This window comes from Coffea eugenioides, chromosome 8, assembly GCF_003713205.1.
Source record: "Coffea eugenioides isolate CCC68of chromosome 8, Ceug_1.0, whole genome shotgun sequence".
Classification (NCBI taxonomy): Eukaryota; Viridiplantae; Streptophyta; class Magnoliopsida; order Gentianales; family Rubiaceae; genus Coffea; species Coffea eugenioides.
Genome location: NC_040042.1, coordinates 2,130,970 through 2,149,440, shown reverse-complemented (window position 1 = coordinate 2,149,440; position 18,471 = coordinate 2,130,970). Strand labels below are relative to the sequence as shown.

Sequence of the window (18,471 nt, the reverse complement as noted above, 5' to 3'; positions counted from 1 at the left end):
TTGTAGTAGAAACTTTTGAGTCGTTGTTGCGGAAATATATGATATAGCCTAAATAAACCGAGCGTGTGTGTTTGTTGGTTATAATTGGTGGCCAGTCTAATGATTAATGCTGTCAATAGGTTAAATCCTAAGAGCGTGTTTAGGACTGCTTAATTGGCTAGGGCAATAACTACAGAGCTTGTTGTGGTTATCGAATCAGTAAGGTTAGGCAGGTTGTCAGAGCTTGTTGACAACCATAACCAGTTTATTTGTAAATGAAAGATTTTATCTCTGCATCTGTGATCAGTGATTCGAACCATAAGTGGAGATTATACCTTTGACTAGAGATTTTCCTTCCGTCAATTTACTTTATATTTTTAATTTGAGCAATTAAATTAGACAGTTCCATATCAACTTCCCCCATTTTTATTTAATGTTACATTCATTCAAAATAAATTCCCAAGTCCCTGTGGATTCGACCCTGCTCGCTGCTATATTCGAATTTTGTCTTTCACGTAATTAATACACTTTGGTATATCGGATCAAGCAAACTCTGGCACCAGGGTGAAGCTAGTAACCCATTGCACAGCCTAAGTCCCTGCTCCAGTACCATAGTGGACTTAATTCGTGACTTAAGAGTAGGAATTTTATTTTTGCTGGTTTGACACCCAACAAATTTCATCCCACTTCTTTCTTCACATCCAACCTTCTCTAGAAAGCCAAGGGAAAAAAAAAGAAAAAAGAAAATCTTTACTTGATATATCAATTAAAAGTTTTTAAAATTAGAAGACAAATGTTGAGAGAGGTATAGTTGAAACATCATCGGTCACAACATATTCAACTTTTTATCAGCACATCGTGAGAGCGGAAGAACAGGCCAACCACCTAATGCTCACAGACTAATAAAATTAAGATTATATGCGCAAAATCAATTATTCAAATTAAGTGTACTCATGAAAGAATATGGAAATGCACATTTAATGTTTGTTTTTATAACCCATCTTTTTGAGTGAATTTGTACGCTTCATATGAATTATTACACACGAATTTTAACAGTATATACTTCATGTGAACTTTTACTGTGAATTTTAAAATATGTATAACTATGTTTATATAACTGAGTTCCCTCCCCCAACCCAACTTGGGGTTTTGCCAAAAGAAAAACTTATTAGTATAATCAAAGGGGAAAAAAAAAGAAATGATATGTTGCTTTTTTTTTTTTTTTTTTTTTTGTAAAATTTGATTAGGAATGAGTTCACATTCACAGGATTAAAAGAAAGGGTATAAAACATATTTGAGATAAGATTTTGGAAAAGTTTGAGAATAAATTGTGCACTTTACCCTTTAAAAAATCGTATTTGAGAATAAAATTGTGCAATAAATCATACCTTAAATCACTGCAACTGTTTATTTCATACCTTAATCTTTTCAAACTTTAGAAAAGGGAAATTAGCATTATAAAAAACAGCATAATGTGTATGTATAGACTCTTAAATGTGCCGAATAATAAGTAATGCATGGAACACTATAGTGTTGTTTGGATAGTGTTATTATCCCAAATAATATTTCACTTGCATCATAAACACATTTTCTAACCCACCTTTTTGTAGTCTCAATCACCTTTTTATCTCACATACGTCACATTACAAAAAGTGCTACAGTAATTATTTCAAATAATACTCTATCCAAACAAAACGATACATCATACTTATTGAATGACTAAAGTCATTTATATTCCTGGAAAACTCACTGCTGGCTTCCATTTGATTGAGAACTGTCATTTTTATTTTGGGGTGGGGTGGGGTTTTCTTGATTTCGAGTAGATTCTCATTCTCTTGTGCTCTTTCCTCTTAAACTACGGAAAAACGCGTTCATGTCCATACCGAAAACTTGGTTAGACACCATTGCTTTATTCCTTCCCTTGTTAAATAATTCGACACCATTGCTTTTGCACGATGCTGCGGTAGTCACTGCTTTATCTTTATCCGACCAAAGGACCCGCAGTTGAAAGAAGGTCCTGAAGGCTGATCGACCCACCATTTGCGCAGTCTTCTTAATAGCTTCAACGATTTTGTATTGTAAGCAGGTACGGCCGCTTCGTCTTTCAAACTCACGTTGCTGCCGATCTTCCTGTCTTCAATTTCGATCATGTTTCTTGCTTTACTTTCTTCTGATTGGTTAATTCTTTCTTTTTCTTTTTGATAAATACTGCAACATATAGCATCAAAGTTCATCAGCTTATGAATCTATAACCTACTCTTCCTTCTACCTTTCAAGATACTACAAGTGGACTGTCCCATAAACGAGAAGCTGCCTTCTCCGCATTCTTAAGTTAAAGAGAAAGACTGAAAATGGCAGAAACGGTTCTCTCTTTTGTGCTGGATAAACTCTCAACTTTTCTGCGCGAGGAGGGACGACTATTGGGAGGGCTTCGGCAAGAGGTCCAGTTCATCAGGGATGAGTTGGGGCACATGAGAGCTTTCCTGAGAGAGGCAGAAGCAAAAGAAGAAGATGCTCAACCCAGGCTCCAAGAATGGATCAAGCAAGTGCGAGAGGCTGCTTATGACACTGAAGACATTCTTGATGAATTTGTAGCTCGCTTTGCTCGGCATCGCACAACAGGATTCTACGGCTCTGTTCGGAGTATTTTCAGCTCCATCAAGAATCTGAGAGCTCGTCATCGAGTTGCTAGCGAAATACAAAGCATCAAGTCCAGAATCAACAGTATTTCTGAAGGTCATCAAAGATACCAATCCGAATATGGTATCTCTGCCCAAGGGTCCAACTCACTTTCTGCTGTGAACAACACAACATGGCGCTATAGCAGAGATGATGCACTGCTTGTGGAAGAAGCTAAATTAGTTGGCATTGACCAGCCCAAGAAACATCTAATTTCTCAGCTCCTCCGAGGGGATGATTGCCAACTAAAAGTTGTTTCAGTGGTTGGTATGGGAGGACTTGGCAAAACTACCCTAGTGAAAAAAGTCCATGAGGATCTTGAAGTTAGAAGGCATTTCCCAGTTCGTGCTTGGGTAACTGTCTCTGAAACATGTGACTTTCAGGATCTCCTGAAAGACTTGATTCGGCAGTTACACAGGGAAGGGAAGAAACCAGTCCCACAACCGATCGAGTCGATGACTACCACGGAGCTGAAAGAAAGTGTCAAAGATTTTCTTCAACAAGCTGAAAGGTATGCGATTGTTTTTGATGATGTATGGGATGTGGAATTTTGGAATACCATCAAATTTGCACTGCCCGAGAGTAGCTGCGGCAACCGTGTCATGCTAACAACTCGAAAAGCTGATGTAGCCACTGCCTCTTCCATTGAATCTCGGGGTCTTGTCTACAGAATGGAGCCACTATCTATTGAGGATTCGTGGACCCTGTTTTGCAACAAGATCTTTAACGGTGGTAACTGCCCTGGCCATTTGATGGATGTTGCCAAAGGTATATTGGATAAATGTGAGGGCTTGCCCCTTGCGATTCTTGCAATCGGTGGGCTTTTGTCTTTGAAAGATATAAACAGAATAGACGAATGGGAGATGGTTCGAGGCAGTCTTGGGGGTGAATTAGAAGGCACTGGTAAGTTGGACAGAGTTAAAAAAATACTTTCTCTCAGTTATAGCGACCTGCCTTGGCATCTCAAGATATGTCTGTTGTACACAAGTATTTATCCAGAGGATTACAAAATAGGGTGCCTAAGACTTGTTAACTTATGGATTGCTGAAAGGTTTGTAGAAGGGAGAGAAGGAATGAGTATTGAAGATGTAGCCTGGGGTTATTTTAGTGAACTGGTCAATAGAAGCCTAATTCAAGTGACTCGTGTGTTTTATGAAGGAATGCCCGGAAATTGTCGAGTCCATGATCTATTGCGAGAAATTATCATTTCCAAGTCAAGAGAACAAAACATGATCACAATTACCACTGGACAACCAACAAGGTGGCCGTCCGAGAAGGTACGCCGTCTAATTGTCCATACTAGTAGTAGTAACAACACTCAGCACCACCAGCAAATGCAAAATTATTGCTTTGACCACCTTCGGTCATTCGTTACAATTGGATCCACGGACCCATCACTGTCCAGAATGTTGTTATCTAAAGTTTCAGGGAGTAGTAAGTTGTTAAAGGTTTTGGATTTGAGAGCTCAAGAGACACAGAGAGAGATACCAAATGAGATTTTCAACTTGTTTCATCTCAAGCATCTAGACCTATATGATACAAGAGTGGAGAGAGTCCCAAAAGCCATTGGAAAGCTTCAACATTTGGAGTATTTGAATTTGGGAAACACTGAAGTTAGGGAATTACCTATGGAAATCCTAAAACTGCAAAAACTTCGGGTTCTCAAAGTATATCAACAAATTGATCCTTCAGATGATGATTATGGACGCCATGGATTTAAAGCTCTATTCAATATGGGAGGGCTTCTTGCTCTAGAAATATTAAGCTGCATAGATGCAAGTAGTGGATGCATAACAGTTGAGATAGGAAAGCTGACCCAATTAAGAGAATTAGCTATTACAAAGTTGAGAAGAGATGATGGAAAGGAGCTCTGCTCCTCCCTTGCCAGCCTCACCAGTCTTCATAAATTGAGCGTTTATTCAATTGGAAAAGGTGATGATCATGAGATAATCGATCTAAATCATCATCATCCTTCTTCTTGTTCGTTTCTTCAATCTCTTCGTATGCTGATTTTGTGTGGCCGCTTAGAAAAGATGCCACAATGGGTAGCTCATCTTCACAGCTTGTTAAGAATAGATTTGAATTGGAGCAAGTTAAGGGGTGAGGAGGATCCACTTGAATCCCTCCAACATTTGCCCAATTTGAGTAGAATTAATTTCTGTGGATCTTACCAGGGAGAAGGGTTGTGTTTCAAGACTGGAGGGTTCCTAAAGTTGAAGTTGTTGCAGTTAAAGAGAATGGAAGGGTTGAGATGGATGAGAGTGGAGGAGGGTGCATTGCCTTGTCTCCATCAACTCATTTTGGAACAACTTCCACTACTAGATGAGTTACCTTTGGGTATTCAGCACTTGAGCCATCTTCAAGAGCTGTATTTGTATGAGATGAGTTCTGAAATGATAGACAAGGTAGAGAATCAGAAGGAAGAAAGTGAAGATTGCAGAAGAATCGCACACATTCCTGAAATTATCATTGGTTTCTATACAGATGATGGGAAATGGAGAAAGCGCCAGCTCTGGGAGGGGACGAAGAAGAACACATAATCTTTCCTAGCATGCAGCAGCTGGCTGGTTTGCTTGCCGTCCCGGTTGTGGACGACACTGCTTCTTCTTCTTTTGTTTTTCTTTTTCTTAATTTTTTTTCCCTTTGAAGTCCATGAGAAGTCCATCGTGTTCTCTGTCTTCCCTTCGTATTTATTGTATGCATCGTGTATATTGCGTATATTATTTTTTTTATCTTTTCGTTTCTTGATCTTTTTTATATTTGATTTAGCAAACTTAGAAGTGTATTAATCACTTCCACAAAACTTTCATTAAAAAAGATGAAGTGATTGACATCGATAACCCTCTACCTTCTTCATCTCTTCAGTTCATTCGTCGGCTAATCTTGAGGGATAGTTAGTCTTCAAATGACAACAATACAACATTGAGTATGGAGATTATGTCTTCAAATACTACAGGAGGTTATTAGTAATTTATCCTCGTTATTTTAAGTTGCGGAAAGTGATGGAAAGAAAAAAATTTTCTTCTGATGCGGTCTCTCTACATTCTTTTCTTCTGATGCTTTCATCTTTTTTTATATTTATTTTATTAATATCTGCATGCCTTTCATGTCTATTTCTTTTTATCAATCGGAAGTGTTCATCATTTTTTTCCCTCTGCATGCCAATCGTGTCTATTTCCAGTGTTTATGTTTTGTTTCTTCAAGTCATAATCTATCATTAGTTTTAGTGTGTATGAATTCGTATTTTGTTTCTTCAAGTCGTAAATTATTATTAGTTTTATGTATTTTCATTCCTTTGCAATCTTTTAACTTGCATGATGATATGTTATTTTTGCTCTGAATAACAAATTTACTCGTTCAATTTTATTATCTCGCGCTCATATTTGCGTGATCTTGTTTTTGTACTGTAACTCACTCTTATCTTTTTGTTTCTTTAGTTTTTCTGTATTTGGTTTAGCAAATAATCCCTTGCACACAATTTCAAAAAATAATTCAGTCTTTATTATTTCTTGTTTCCAACACTTGCTTTGTCTTTATAATTTCTTTTCCTACCAAGAAGACGCACTTGTGATGCACATTTCATTTGGTTATACAATTTGGAAAGAAAAATTCATATTATCCACAAAACACATTTTTCAATCACCTTTTTATTGCGCATACATCATATTAAAAAAGTACTGTAATAAATAATATAAATAAATTTTTAAATAAGCTTTAATCCAGACAAATCTGTTGTTTAAGCGATCTGAGAGTCATATTCTCCCTATAAAAATTTTCTTCTTTAACTGGCGGTTGGTGAGAGGAATTTTCTTCCTTTGGATTCCGTTATTAATTAAGCATCAAGGAGTCCACACGGCGTCGATTTGTGGTTGCTGTTCGGGATGAGAAAAATAGTTGATCATCTATTTATAAATTGTCTGGTAGCGTCACAAGTGTGGGATTATTTTTCAGCATACTTGCAAATACTAGTATTGGAGCACGTGCTTTGTACGTAAATATGATGCTTTTAATTTTTTTAGAAAATCAATTATTTTGAAGGAATAAATGTAATCGAGACAAAAAATGTGATACTTAACATTTATGTTATTTTATATTTTTTCTGAACTTAGTTTGCTCTAATCAATACAAATTCACAAGTTTGCTCCAAGAGCACTTTTATTTTGTAATAATATCAATATTTTTGTCTTAAATTTGGATGACCTAAATGTTCTTTTTCTTGCCATTTGAGTTTAAATTTTTTATTTTTTGAATAATTTGGTGCTCCCTTTAAGTCATTCTATGAATTGTTTATAAGTTTTAGTGAGATTTTCTAATTATTACTATTTTTTGCCAACGGTGGATTGTAAAACAATCTATAGTGCTTTTGTAATTATAATAGTATCTAAATTTATTAAAATTCCATTATTCGAATTTAAATAGCTTAACTTTAAAGAGAAATGTTTTGATTTGATGAAACTTATTTGTATATCTGACTGATGACATGTTTTATGATTATATAGTTTATACGATTAAAAAGTGTAAGACTTTAAGATTATTTATTATATAATAGTCAAAGTGAACTCAGATATATTTTTATTCACCTTCAAAGTACTCCTTAAAATTGATATTTTATAAAAATAATATTTTTTTTGACTTAATTCACCATAACTCAAAGGAATGTTTCACATTTGCAATTATTATTATGATTGGTAATGATGACTATAATATTCATTAATTGTAGTTTAATACTATTAGTTGTTACAAGAATATGATTGATAAAGTTCATTAAATTTAATCTTTATTGTAATTTAAATAAACAAATTCCGAACATAAAACTCTTTGCCTACCTTGATATTCCATTTTCTATTATATTTTGTATTAAAATTTTTTACTCAATACCAATATACGCATATTAAAAAGTTGCTCTAAAAGCTTAATTTACTTGTATCCAAAAAAAAAAAAAAAAAAAAGCTCATGGTACTTTTTAAGAGACTCATAGTACCAACATATTATGTTTTGTTTCATGTTTAAAATACCCTCTAAACTTGAATTTTGTAAATAATATTTGTTCTTCTTTCTTTTGGTAAATAGAAAAGTAAGGAATTTTCATTTTTGTAATTGCTAGGAGGTTTGATATTATTCATTAATGATGAAATGCAATGCAATTTGTCCATTTATTAGAGAGGAGTGTAATTTTAGTATCACAAAAACTAATATCCTTTTTTCCTTACACTATTAAACACTAAGATTCACCATATTTTTTTAATAATTTATGAACAAAATTTGTTCTTCTTTTTTCAATTTAATTCGCTATAACTCCAGGGAATGTTTTTCATTCTTGTAATTGTTGGCATAATTGATATTAATTATTGATAAAATGCGATGAATTGGTTGTTCTTTTCTTGATTTAATTCACCAAAATCACTACAATTCAAGGAATGTTTCTTTGTAATTGTTAGTATAATTCTTATTCATTATTAAGGAAATGCAATGTAATCTGTCCATTTATTAATGCCAAGAGCAATATGGGTATCAAAAAATTAAGATCAATTTTTACTTACACTCACACTAAAGACTCATCATGCTATTTTTCTTATTAATATTAATTATTAAGAAAATGCAATGTAATCTGTCCATTTATTAGTAGTAAAGGCAATATTGGTATTACAAAAATTAAGATTAGTTTTTACTAGAGGTGTCAAAATGGGTGATTTGGATAGGTTTGGGTTGGAAAAAATGGGTAGTGGGTATAAGTAAATTATTAATTCATTTAAATTCATTTTTGCAAACTAAGTTATTAATTTATGCCATCATTTGCACCCATCATTAGTTTTAAATATTTACTTATAATGCACAATAAACCTAATTATCAATTATTTTTTCATTCGTACTCTATGTTGCAAAATTACATACTATTTAATAATTAAACAATAAGAATATAAAAGGTGAACTAAGCACTATAAAAGTTAACATAAAAACTTAATCCAAAAATTTTAAACTTCTAGCATTTTTTCGTGTGTAAATTTAAAATTTCATTTTGAAAAAGTAAGAAAAGAGGATAAAATTTGTCATAAATTGGTAATGCTGAAAAATGAACAAGTTAACCAACTAAGATAAAATAAAATTATAAGATAAAACTAACAAATAATAATAATGATGAAACAAAAGTAGTTAACTTGGGAGAGGAGGTTTGGGGGAAGAGAGAAGGTTTGGGAGAAGACAATTCTAAATGGTTTAATTGGATTTGATGGGTTACCCAATAATATCCATTTAATAAATGGATATTATTGGGTAATCCATTTATACCTATATGCAAAAATTTAAGATACCCATACCCATCTATTCATGGGTGAATATGAATAAATTTAGTTAAATGAATTTGTTTAACAGCTATAGTTTTTACTTACACTCACATTTTATATAGTAATAGATATAGACAAGGAGATTTAGGTGTTTCACCATTTTTTATGAAGTGGTTTCTCTCAGTTCCTAACAAGTCCATGAATCACGTTCGGTGTGTGTTACCAATGGTGATAACCTGGTTTATTTGGAAACGCAGAAATAGACCACGGTTTGAAGGGACAAATCTTTGTGCAGAGCACACTATTCGTGACATTAATGTATTTATTGGGCACTTGGTTTCAGTAGATAAATTAACGATGAAACATTTTGTGGGAGACGGATTGCAAATGGCTTCAACTGCTCGGTTGGATATGGAGTTAAGATGAGAATTTGATTTGAATTCGTAAATTTGAAATCGAAAATTGAAAAAAAAAAAAAGGAATTCGGAGTTTTTGTATTCAAAAATGGCAAAATTGGTTTGAGTTTGGGGCCATGATTCCCAAAAACGGAAATCCCGATTTCAAATTCACAAATTAAAATAGGAATTCGGCTACTCAATTCGATTTCAATTTCAAATATATAATAATATATAATATATGTAAGTTATTATATTATATAATAATAGTATAATACCTCAGAATGACTAATCTAGGCCGTTATAATATAAGTAAATCATTATAATAATAATCATAATAATAATAATAATAATAATAAAATACCTCTAACTAACTAGTCTAGGTTAATTTTTTTCAATAAATTCCAAACCAGTTTTTTTTTAATATGAATTCGGCGAATTCAGTAGAATATTGAATTCTGAATTGAATTCGGAGCGAAATTAAATTAGGAACTTTTGAATTTGAAAATGAAATAGGTTGAAATTTACCAAGTTCAATTTACCGAATTTTCCGAATTCAGACTTCCGAATTAACGATTTCGAATTCGATGCATACCCCTAACTATTACTTATGTGCTTGTCTTCTAGGTGGGGAGGGAGTGTAAGCGAGAGGTCTCGAATTCGAGTCCTCCAACTTACATTTAAAAAAAAAAGTGTGCTTGTCTTCTCTTGTACGATCGAGCAACAAAGATTATTGGATATTTAATATATATGTATGATTTAAATACAATTAAAACAAGCTGGTAGGTGTACTATCAAAGTTTTAAAATTATCATTCACCACTTAAGTTGCAACACTGATAGAAAAAATTAACTTTGGATCCATCTCTTATTTGGTGCACTACCAAATAGACAACCCTTTACATGTATACATTCTTAATTACTAGTATTTTACTACTTATATGTGAAATAAGTTCACAAAATTTTTATTCTAGATGCCAAATGTGCCCTTGGTAACTCTAATCAATCAATCTGATATAACTGAATGACTAGAGATCTCTATTTCTCATTCTAGAAAATGGGGATTCTGGTTCTTCTCTATCTATCCACCCTCCCATTCTTTACCCAAAAAGAAAAAAGGGATGACCGAAGAATCGCAGGCATCACTGAATTTAGTATTGCTTTCTGGGCAGATAGAAAATGCATGGGCATCAGCCACTTGACAGCTAGGTGCTAAGGCTCGGCATCTCTGTCTCTTTTGTCTTCTCGCCTAGCTATTTGCCAATGTTGCTGCAATATTGCACATGGGATCATGGGCTATAAATAACTTCTGCTAATAATTTTTTTAGCAATGAAGTGGAACTCGTATTCAATTCCAGTATAGTGAAATGAAAAATTAAAAGATGAAAATTATGCAGGCAACCAAGAACCAATGCTGACGGTAAGATTTAGCAGCATGTGGGCAATCAAGAACGATTGGTTGGCTTTTTGTTTGATTAATGTAAGGGTTAGCAAATGTTTAAGTTCTACTGTGTTAAAAACCAGCATATGAAGAGGGGATCTCTAATCAACTTCCTTCTTTGAAATTAAGGAACTTGGTTTCTAATAAATAAGATTTGAACCTTTTTATTTCTTGAAAAATTCCTCTCTATTTGAGTATGACGTCATTTGACCAAAAAAAAAACATAATAATAAAAGTAATAAAGTACAACCTCATTTTAGCCAAAAGGCATTGCAAGTATTTATATATCTACCATTCATTTGAAAAAGAGGTGAGCGGTGGATTAAAGGCTTAGGTGAAAAACACCACTCTTTTGACATTTGAAGGTAATTTTTAGATTTCTCAGTTCCTTTATGCGTTTCAGTCATAATTTTCTATTTTTTTCCAACTTTGACTGCTCTCCTGTACTCTTGATAGAATAATTCAGAAACCTGAACTGACCTCATGAGTCATGAGGTCTTCCCTTTATTATTATTATTTTTTTGCCCATTTAAGGTCTACTTTTGAGTTTTGAATACTTGCAGTACCATATAAATAACAAGTTGGTGTATCACCTACTCAGAAATTTTTGGAGACTCCTATTTAACACTAGAGTATTGCTATAAGAAAAATGACAAGAAAAGTACAACATATCTAAATGACCTATCATTTAGGGAGATGGTGACATAAAAAGCAAGGATAGTGAAAGAAAAATCAGGTAACAATAGAAGAGAGCGAAACATAAGATTATAACACAAACGTCGTGATATATCGTGTTTAGTTGTAGATCATTATTGTTAGCATTAATGCATGTGATTCGAGTTTTCCTCTAGTATAGATATACGATAGGTAAATGATTAGAGGTATGCTGATTTAATTATGCCTCTATCTTCCACAATTTACCCAAAAAAAAAAAAAAAAATTGAGCGCAATCGCTTGTGCGAGCTGCAATTTTAAAAAAAAATAATGTTAACAAGATCACCTTTTCTACATAAATAAACGAATGCTCATTCCAATCGGTTCACACTAATAAATAACCATAATCATATTGCAAATGACAGGATGAGACTGGTAGAGAACAGCATTTGATATCGCAAAAGGTTCTTTTACACTGGAATGAGCTCAGACAGCATTCAACTCTCACATTTCACATCTAACGTGCCTAAAATACAAGCATTATTGTGATCAATAAGCTGGCTCCAACTCATTGTTGTCATTTTTGCATTATTTTGAAGCCTCGAACCCTACAATTGCATCAGTAGAGTCTTATCCAACTCCACCACTTGCAGATTTCCATCTATAAAATATGGTGTATTATTGCACAAATTGGCTTCCTCGTAAGATCAGGGCATCTTGTGATTAATTTATTGATCTCCTTCAATTTGGTTTTTAGCTCTTTTGTCCAAAAGGGCATTTTCAAGGATGATTCTTGTAAGTTGAGGGCATCCTGTGATTAATTTACTGATCTCCTTCGTTTTGGTTTCTAGCTCTTCTGCCCTAAAGGACACTTTCAAGGCCAGCTTTTCTAACGACCATTGACTTTTATTGATCAATAGGGTGTACCTTGTTAATTACAAATATTTATATTTATCTATATCTATATCTATGCGATAGTAACCTTCAACATGGTGTATCTTCATGCCAGCTATTGCACCTACCGTTGACCTTTATTGATCACCATGGTGTATTTTGTTAATTACAAAGATTCATCTATATATATAAATATGCTAAAAGAACGAGTTTGTTTTGATGGTTGAGCCTTTGAGTTTTTCTTTTCGAGATCACCCTTCTTACAAAATAATTAGGACTGCGTCATGTCCCTAAATTTGACTGCACTTTCAAATATCATTGAGGGTATTTATGTATTGTCATAATCAAGGTCTCATATTCAAAAAAGAATTTCTATTTCATCAAATTTTCTTATGAATTAATTTTGGAAAGATACACGTTAATGTAATTTCGTCCTTAACTTTCTCACACGACTTTGACAATTTTTCTGTAGTTGGTTATCGTATAAAAATGACGAATATTGATAGTGTCTCTTTATTGACCACTACGAAAACATTGTACCTCTACTTCTTTTGTTTCAAAGTTGCTTTCCGGCGTACAGTATTCGAGTAGCTCATATAACGCTCCTTATCGCATTTGAGTCCAAATTATGGCTCTACGATAGTTAATTTTACTAGTGAATTTCAATTCATTAACTCAAGTAGTAGCTTCGTACTAGGATCTGAAAAAAAAAAAATTGAACTACTACAACATTTTTAGCCTATGACTCATTAAATTCAGGAAAAACAAATCTAACTATATATATGTTTCAAATTTCTCTTTTTCATAACAATATCCCTATATAAAAATCTTCTTTACAAGGATACATTCTCACTGACTATAGTCAATATTTATTTAGCCCTTGCAGATATGTAGCAAAATTTTCCCATAAATTAATTATTCTTGGACAAGTAAAACTGCGAAAGCACAGATTCATTTGAGCAGATATTATAGAATGAAACATATGCCAACTTCAATATTATTGGCAATTAAAGGTCGAGTATAATATATAGCATACATAATTTCCCGCAAGATGTAGAGGAATGGTGGCTGACTACATTCTGGGAATGCAAATGTACATTTTCTTTATGTTGTTTGACTATGTATAATGCATAATTTAATTCTATTTGGTCGAAAGAGCCACTTCTTGTCCCTTATTCCTAACCTAGTCTTAGTTGTAACAATTTCACAACTGGAGAAAAAGAACTGAGATGAAAGATTACATTGGTGATCCAAAAGTCATTCATTTTACAAAGAAGAAAGAAGAAAAATAGAAACACAAAATTATGATTTGACGTATTCGAGTGTATCTATTTTTTTTTTTTTTTTACTCATTGCAATAAACTAAAAGAAAAATTAGACATGATAAGATGGTGGTGATCGGATTTGGCTACGTGGTTAAGGGTTTACTTCAATTGTCTTATGCTGAACATTCAATTTTAGCCATCTCCAATATTTTTAATTCCACTTCTTTCTTCACGTCCAACATTTTATGATCGAGCACATCGTGGGATTGGAAGGACAGGCCAGCAAGACTATAATTCGATTAATCAAATTGATATACCAGCCGGCCAACAGCCTAAGGTTCACAGACAAATAAAATAAGGCTTTTGCTATTATGTACCATACGAGCACAAATAGGTTAGATGAACTTTAGATGCGTTAACCAACTATTAGACATGTCAAGCAATTGATCTGGATCGACATAAAATTTTTCAAAGTAGACCTGGACCTGTGCAGCGAAGTTGCAAAATTAAAATTCTAAATAAATATGATTGGAAAACTCTCGACGTGAAAGTGAGAAATTTGGAAATTCAAAAGAATTGTGTAATTTGACATAATTCATAAATGGAAAATTAAGCACTATCCATCTTAACTTGAATACAATTAATATTTCGTGAAACGACTAAACTTCTCATTCTCCGATCACCTAACAATGGACTCGGACCCGTATCATTTAAGTCTCGATTTTTATTGCCATGTGTCACTCTGACAGCCGATGGATGAGATCCACGTTGAGTGATTGTTCTACTAGTATCCAACCAGGAAAGTCACGGCCAATTTCACTCCGGATACTTTCTTATCAATAACGGTACTGCTCCTACCTTCTCCTCTAAAGGCCTTGCACATACTGCGTTGTTTTTAAGGCCTTGCATATACCAGCCGTAGGTTCAGATCAGCTATTGCCAGAGGTTTCATTTTCTCTCAAGTAAGTGCTGAGATTTGTGTACTTTTCTTGAAGTTCAAGGCTTTTTTTTTTTTCTTTTTTATGAACATAGCCACGTTTCTAATTGGTAAAATGAGCGGCCTTTCGTCCTATCTAGTCCTAGTTGCAGTAATTCCACAACTGCAAAAGGAGGGATAGAAAAAACAAAAGAAAGAAAGAAGTGAGATAATAGATTAAATGTGATCACAAGGGGCTAACACTAACTTGGTTACTGTGGTGCCGTATTTATATGGTTTATTCAACTCCGTAGGATTACTTGTGATCGAGTTTTGTAATTTGAGCTAAGTCACGTTATTACTATAGTTAATTTGAACCCCAATTGTTATGTCAGTCCAGGCTGGCCAGCTCAATAAAACTTTGAAGTTAATTAAATCAGCGGGATAAAATACTTTGGCCAAGTTATTAGTCGCTCATGGATCCTAAGTTTAAATTCAACTTTATTCTTGGCATGCTTCGATCTTCCACAATTTTCACACTCATATGAGCTGCTATTAAGGAATTAGGCAACAAATCACTGCAGCTATTTAGTTCCTATTTTAATCTTTTCAAATTTTAGATTTTCTATTTTGACGGTAGAAAAGAGAGAGTTACATAATAAAAGCAGGTAAGAGGCAGCTTCGTCTTTCAAACTCGCGTTGTTGCCTATCTTCCTGTCTTCAATTTCCATCAAGTTTCTTCTAATTGGTTAATTCTTTCTTTTTCTTTTTGACACGGTTTTTCTTTTTGATAAATACTGCAACATATAGCATCAAAGTTCATTAGCTTATGAATCTACTTTTCCTTCTTCCTTTCAAGATACTACAAGTGGACTGTCCTATAAACCAGAAGCCGCCTTCCCCGAGACTGAAAATGGCAGAAACTGTTCTCTCTTTTGTGCTGGCTCAACTCTCAACTTTTCTACTCGAGGAGGGACGACTATTGGGAGGGCTTCGGCGAGAGGTCCAATTCATCATGGATGAGTTGGAGCAAATGAGAGCTTTCCTGCGAGAGGCAGAAGCAAAAGAAGAAGACGCTCAACCCACGCTCCAACAATGGATCAAGCAAGTGCGGGACGCTGCTTATGACACTGAGGACATTCTTGATGAATTTGTAGCTCGCTTTGCTCGGCATGACGCAACAGGTTTCTACGGCTCTGTTCGGAGAATTTTCAGCTCCATCAAGAATTTGAGAGCTCGTCATCGAGTTGCTAGCCAAATACAAAGCATCAAGTCCAGAATCGAAAGTATTTCTGCAGGTCATCAAAGATACCAATCCGAATATGGTATCTCTGCCCAAGGGTCCAGCTCACTTTCTGCTGTGAACAACACAACATGGCGCTATAGCAGAGATGATGCCCTGCTTGTGGAAGAAGATAAATTAGTTGGCATTGACCAGCCCAAGAAACATCTAATTTCTCAGCTCCTCCAAGGGGATGATCACCAACTAAAAGTTGTTTCAGTGGTTGGTATGGGAGGACTTGGCAAAACTACCCTAGTGAAAAAAGTCCACGAGGATCCTGAAGTCAGAAGGCATTTCCCAGTACGTGCTTGGGTAACTGTCTCTCAAACATGCGACTTTCAGTTCCTCCTGAAAGACTTGATCCGGCAGTTACACAAGGAAGGGAAGAAACCAGTCCCACAATCGATGGAATCTTCGAATACCACTCAGCTGAAAGAAATTATCAAAGATTTTCTTCAACAAGCTGGAAGGTATGCAATTGTTTTCGATGATGTATGGGACGTGGAATTTTGGAATACCATCAAATTTGTACTGCCAGAGAGTAGCCGCGGCAGCCGCGTCATGCTAACAACTCGAAAAGTTGATGTAGCCTCTGCCTCTTGCATTGAATCTCTTGGTTATATCCACAGAATGGAGCCACTGTCCTTGGAAGATTCGTGGACCCTGTTTTGCAACAAGATCTTTAAGGGAAATAGTTGCCCTGGCCATTTGATGGATGTTGCCAAAAGTATACTGGGTAAATGTGAGGGCTTGCCCCTTGCGATTCTTGCAATCAGTGGGCTTTTGGCTTTGAAAGATGTAAACAGAACAGAGGAATGGGAGATGGTTCAACGCAGTCTTGGGGGTGAATTAGAAGGCACTGGTAAGCTAGACAGAATTAGAAAGATACTCTCTCTTAGTTATGGTGATTTGCCTTGGCATCTAAAGACATGTCTGTTGTACACAAGTATCTACCCAGAGGATTACAAAATAGGATGCAATGACCTAATTAATTTGTGGATTGCTGAAAGGTTTGTAGAAGGGAGAGAAGGAATGAGTATTGAAGATGTAGCCTGGGGTTATTTTAGTGAACTCATCAATAGAAGCCTAATTCAAGTGACTCGTGTGTTTTATGAAGGAATATCCGAATATTGTCGAATCCATGACCTATTGCGAGAAATTATCATTTCCAAGTCAAGGGAACAAAACATAGTCACAGTTACTACTGGACAGTCGATGACGTGGCCGTCCGAGAAGGTACGCCGTCTAGTAGTCCATAGTAGTAGCAGTAACAACACCCAGCACCACCAACAAAGACGAAGTTATTGCTTTGACCACCTTCGGTCCTTCGTTACAGTTGGATCCACGAACCCGCTGCTATACAAAACGTTGTTATCTGAAGTTTTAGGGAGCAGTAAGCTGTTAAAGGTTTTGGATTTTCATGGTCAAGAGACACAGGAGGAAATACCAAACGAGATTTTCAAGATGTTTCATCTCAAGCACCTGGACCTATATGGTACAAGAGTGGAGAGAGTCCCAAAAGCCATTGGAAAGCTTCAACATTTGGAGTTTCTTGATCTGGGAGATACTGGAGTTAGGGAGCTACCTATGGAAATCCTAAAGCTGCAAAAACTTCGGGTTCTCAGAGTATATCAGCAAGTTGATTCTTCCGATGATGATTATGGATATCATGGATTTAAAGCTCCCTCGAATATGGGAGGGCTTCTTGCCCTTGAAATATTAGGTTACATAGATGCTAGTAGTGGATCCACAATAGTTAACGAGATAGGAAAGCTGACCCAATTAAGAGAGTTACAAATTACAAATTTAAGAAGAGAAGATGGAAAGGAGCTCTGCTCCTCCCTTGCGAACCTCACCAGTCTTCGGGAATTAAGCGTTGCTTCAATTGGAAAAGGTGATGATCATGAGATAATCGATCTAAATCATCATCATCCTTCTTCTTCTTTTCTTCAATCTCTTCGTATGCTGCTTTTGTCTGGCCGCTTAGAAAAGATGCCACAATGGGTAGTTCATCTTCACGGCTTGGTAAGAATTGATTTGAATTGGAGCGGGTTAAGGGGTGAGGAGGATCCGCTTCAATCCCTCCAACATTTGCCCAATTTGAGTAGAATTAATTTCTGCGGATCTTACCAGGGAGAAGGGCTGTGTTTCAAGGCTGGAGGGTTCCTGAAATTGAAGAGGATGCACTTAAAGAGAATGGAAGGGTTGAGATGGATGAGAGTGGAGGAGGGTGCATTGCCTCGTCTCCATCAACTCATTCTGGACCTACTTCCATTACTGGAGGAGTTACCTTTGGGTATTCAGCACTTGAGCCAGCTTCAAGTGCTGTATTTGTATGAGATGAGTTCTGAAATGATAGAAAAGGTAGAGAATCAGAAGGAAGAAAGTGAAGATTACATTCCTGAAGTTGTCATTGGTTACTATACAGATGATGGGGAATGGAGAGAACGCAGCCTGTGGGAGGAGAAGGAGAAAACATAATCTTTCCAAGCAGCAGCAGTAGCCCCCGTGGCTCCCTTTCTCTAGTTTGTACCCTCCCTGTTGTGGACAACACTGCTTCCTCTCCTTTTGTTTTTTATTTATTATTTATTTTTCTTAATTTTTCTTCCCTTCGATGTCCGTGAGAAAGCTCATCATCTTCTGTGTTTTACATTCTTATTTATTGTAAATGTATAATGCGTGATGT

General features: G+C 35.2%; 1 protein-coding gene across 1 annotated transcript; it reads left to right on the top strand.

Annotated features, from left to right (window-relative positions):
- Positions 1 to 2,109: 2,109 nt before the first annotated feature.
- Positions 2,110 to 18,266, top strand: LOC113779454 (disease resistance protein RPM1-like). The gene is made up of 2 exons (XM_027325035.1): positions 2,110 to 3,935; positions 17,022 to 18,266. The coding sequence occupies exons 1-2, from the start codon at positions 2,331 to 2,333 to the stop codon at positions 18,264 to 18,266; spliced, it is 2,850 nt and encodes a 949-aa protein (XP_027180836.1). The 5' UTR covers positions 2,110 to 2,330.
- The last annotated feature ends 205 nt before the right edge of the window (positions 18,267 to 18,471 follow it).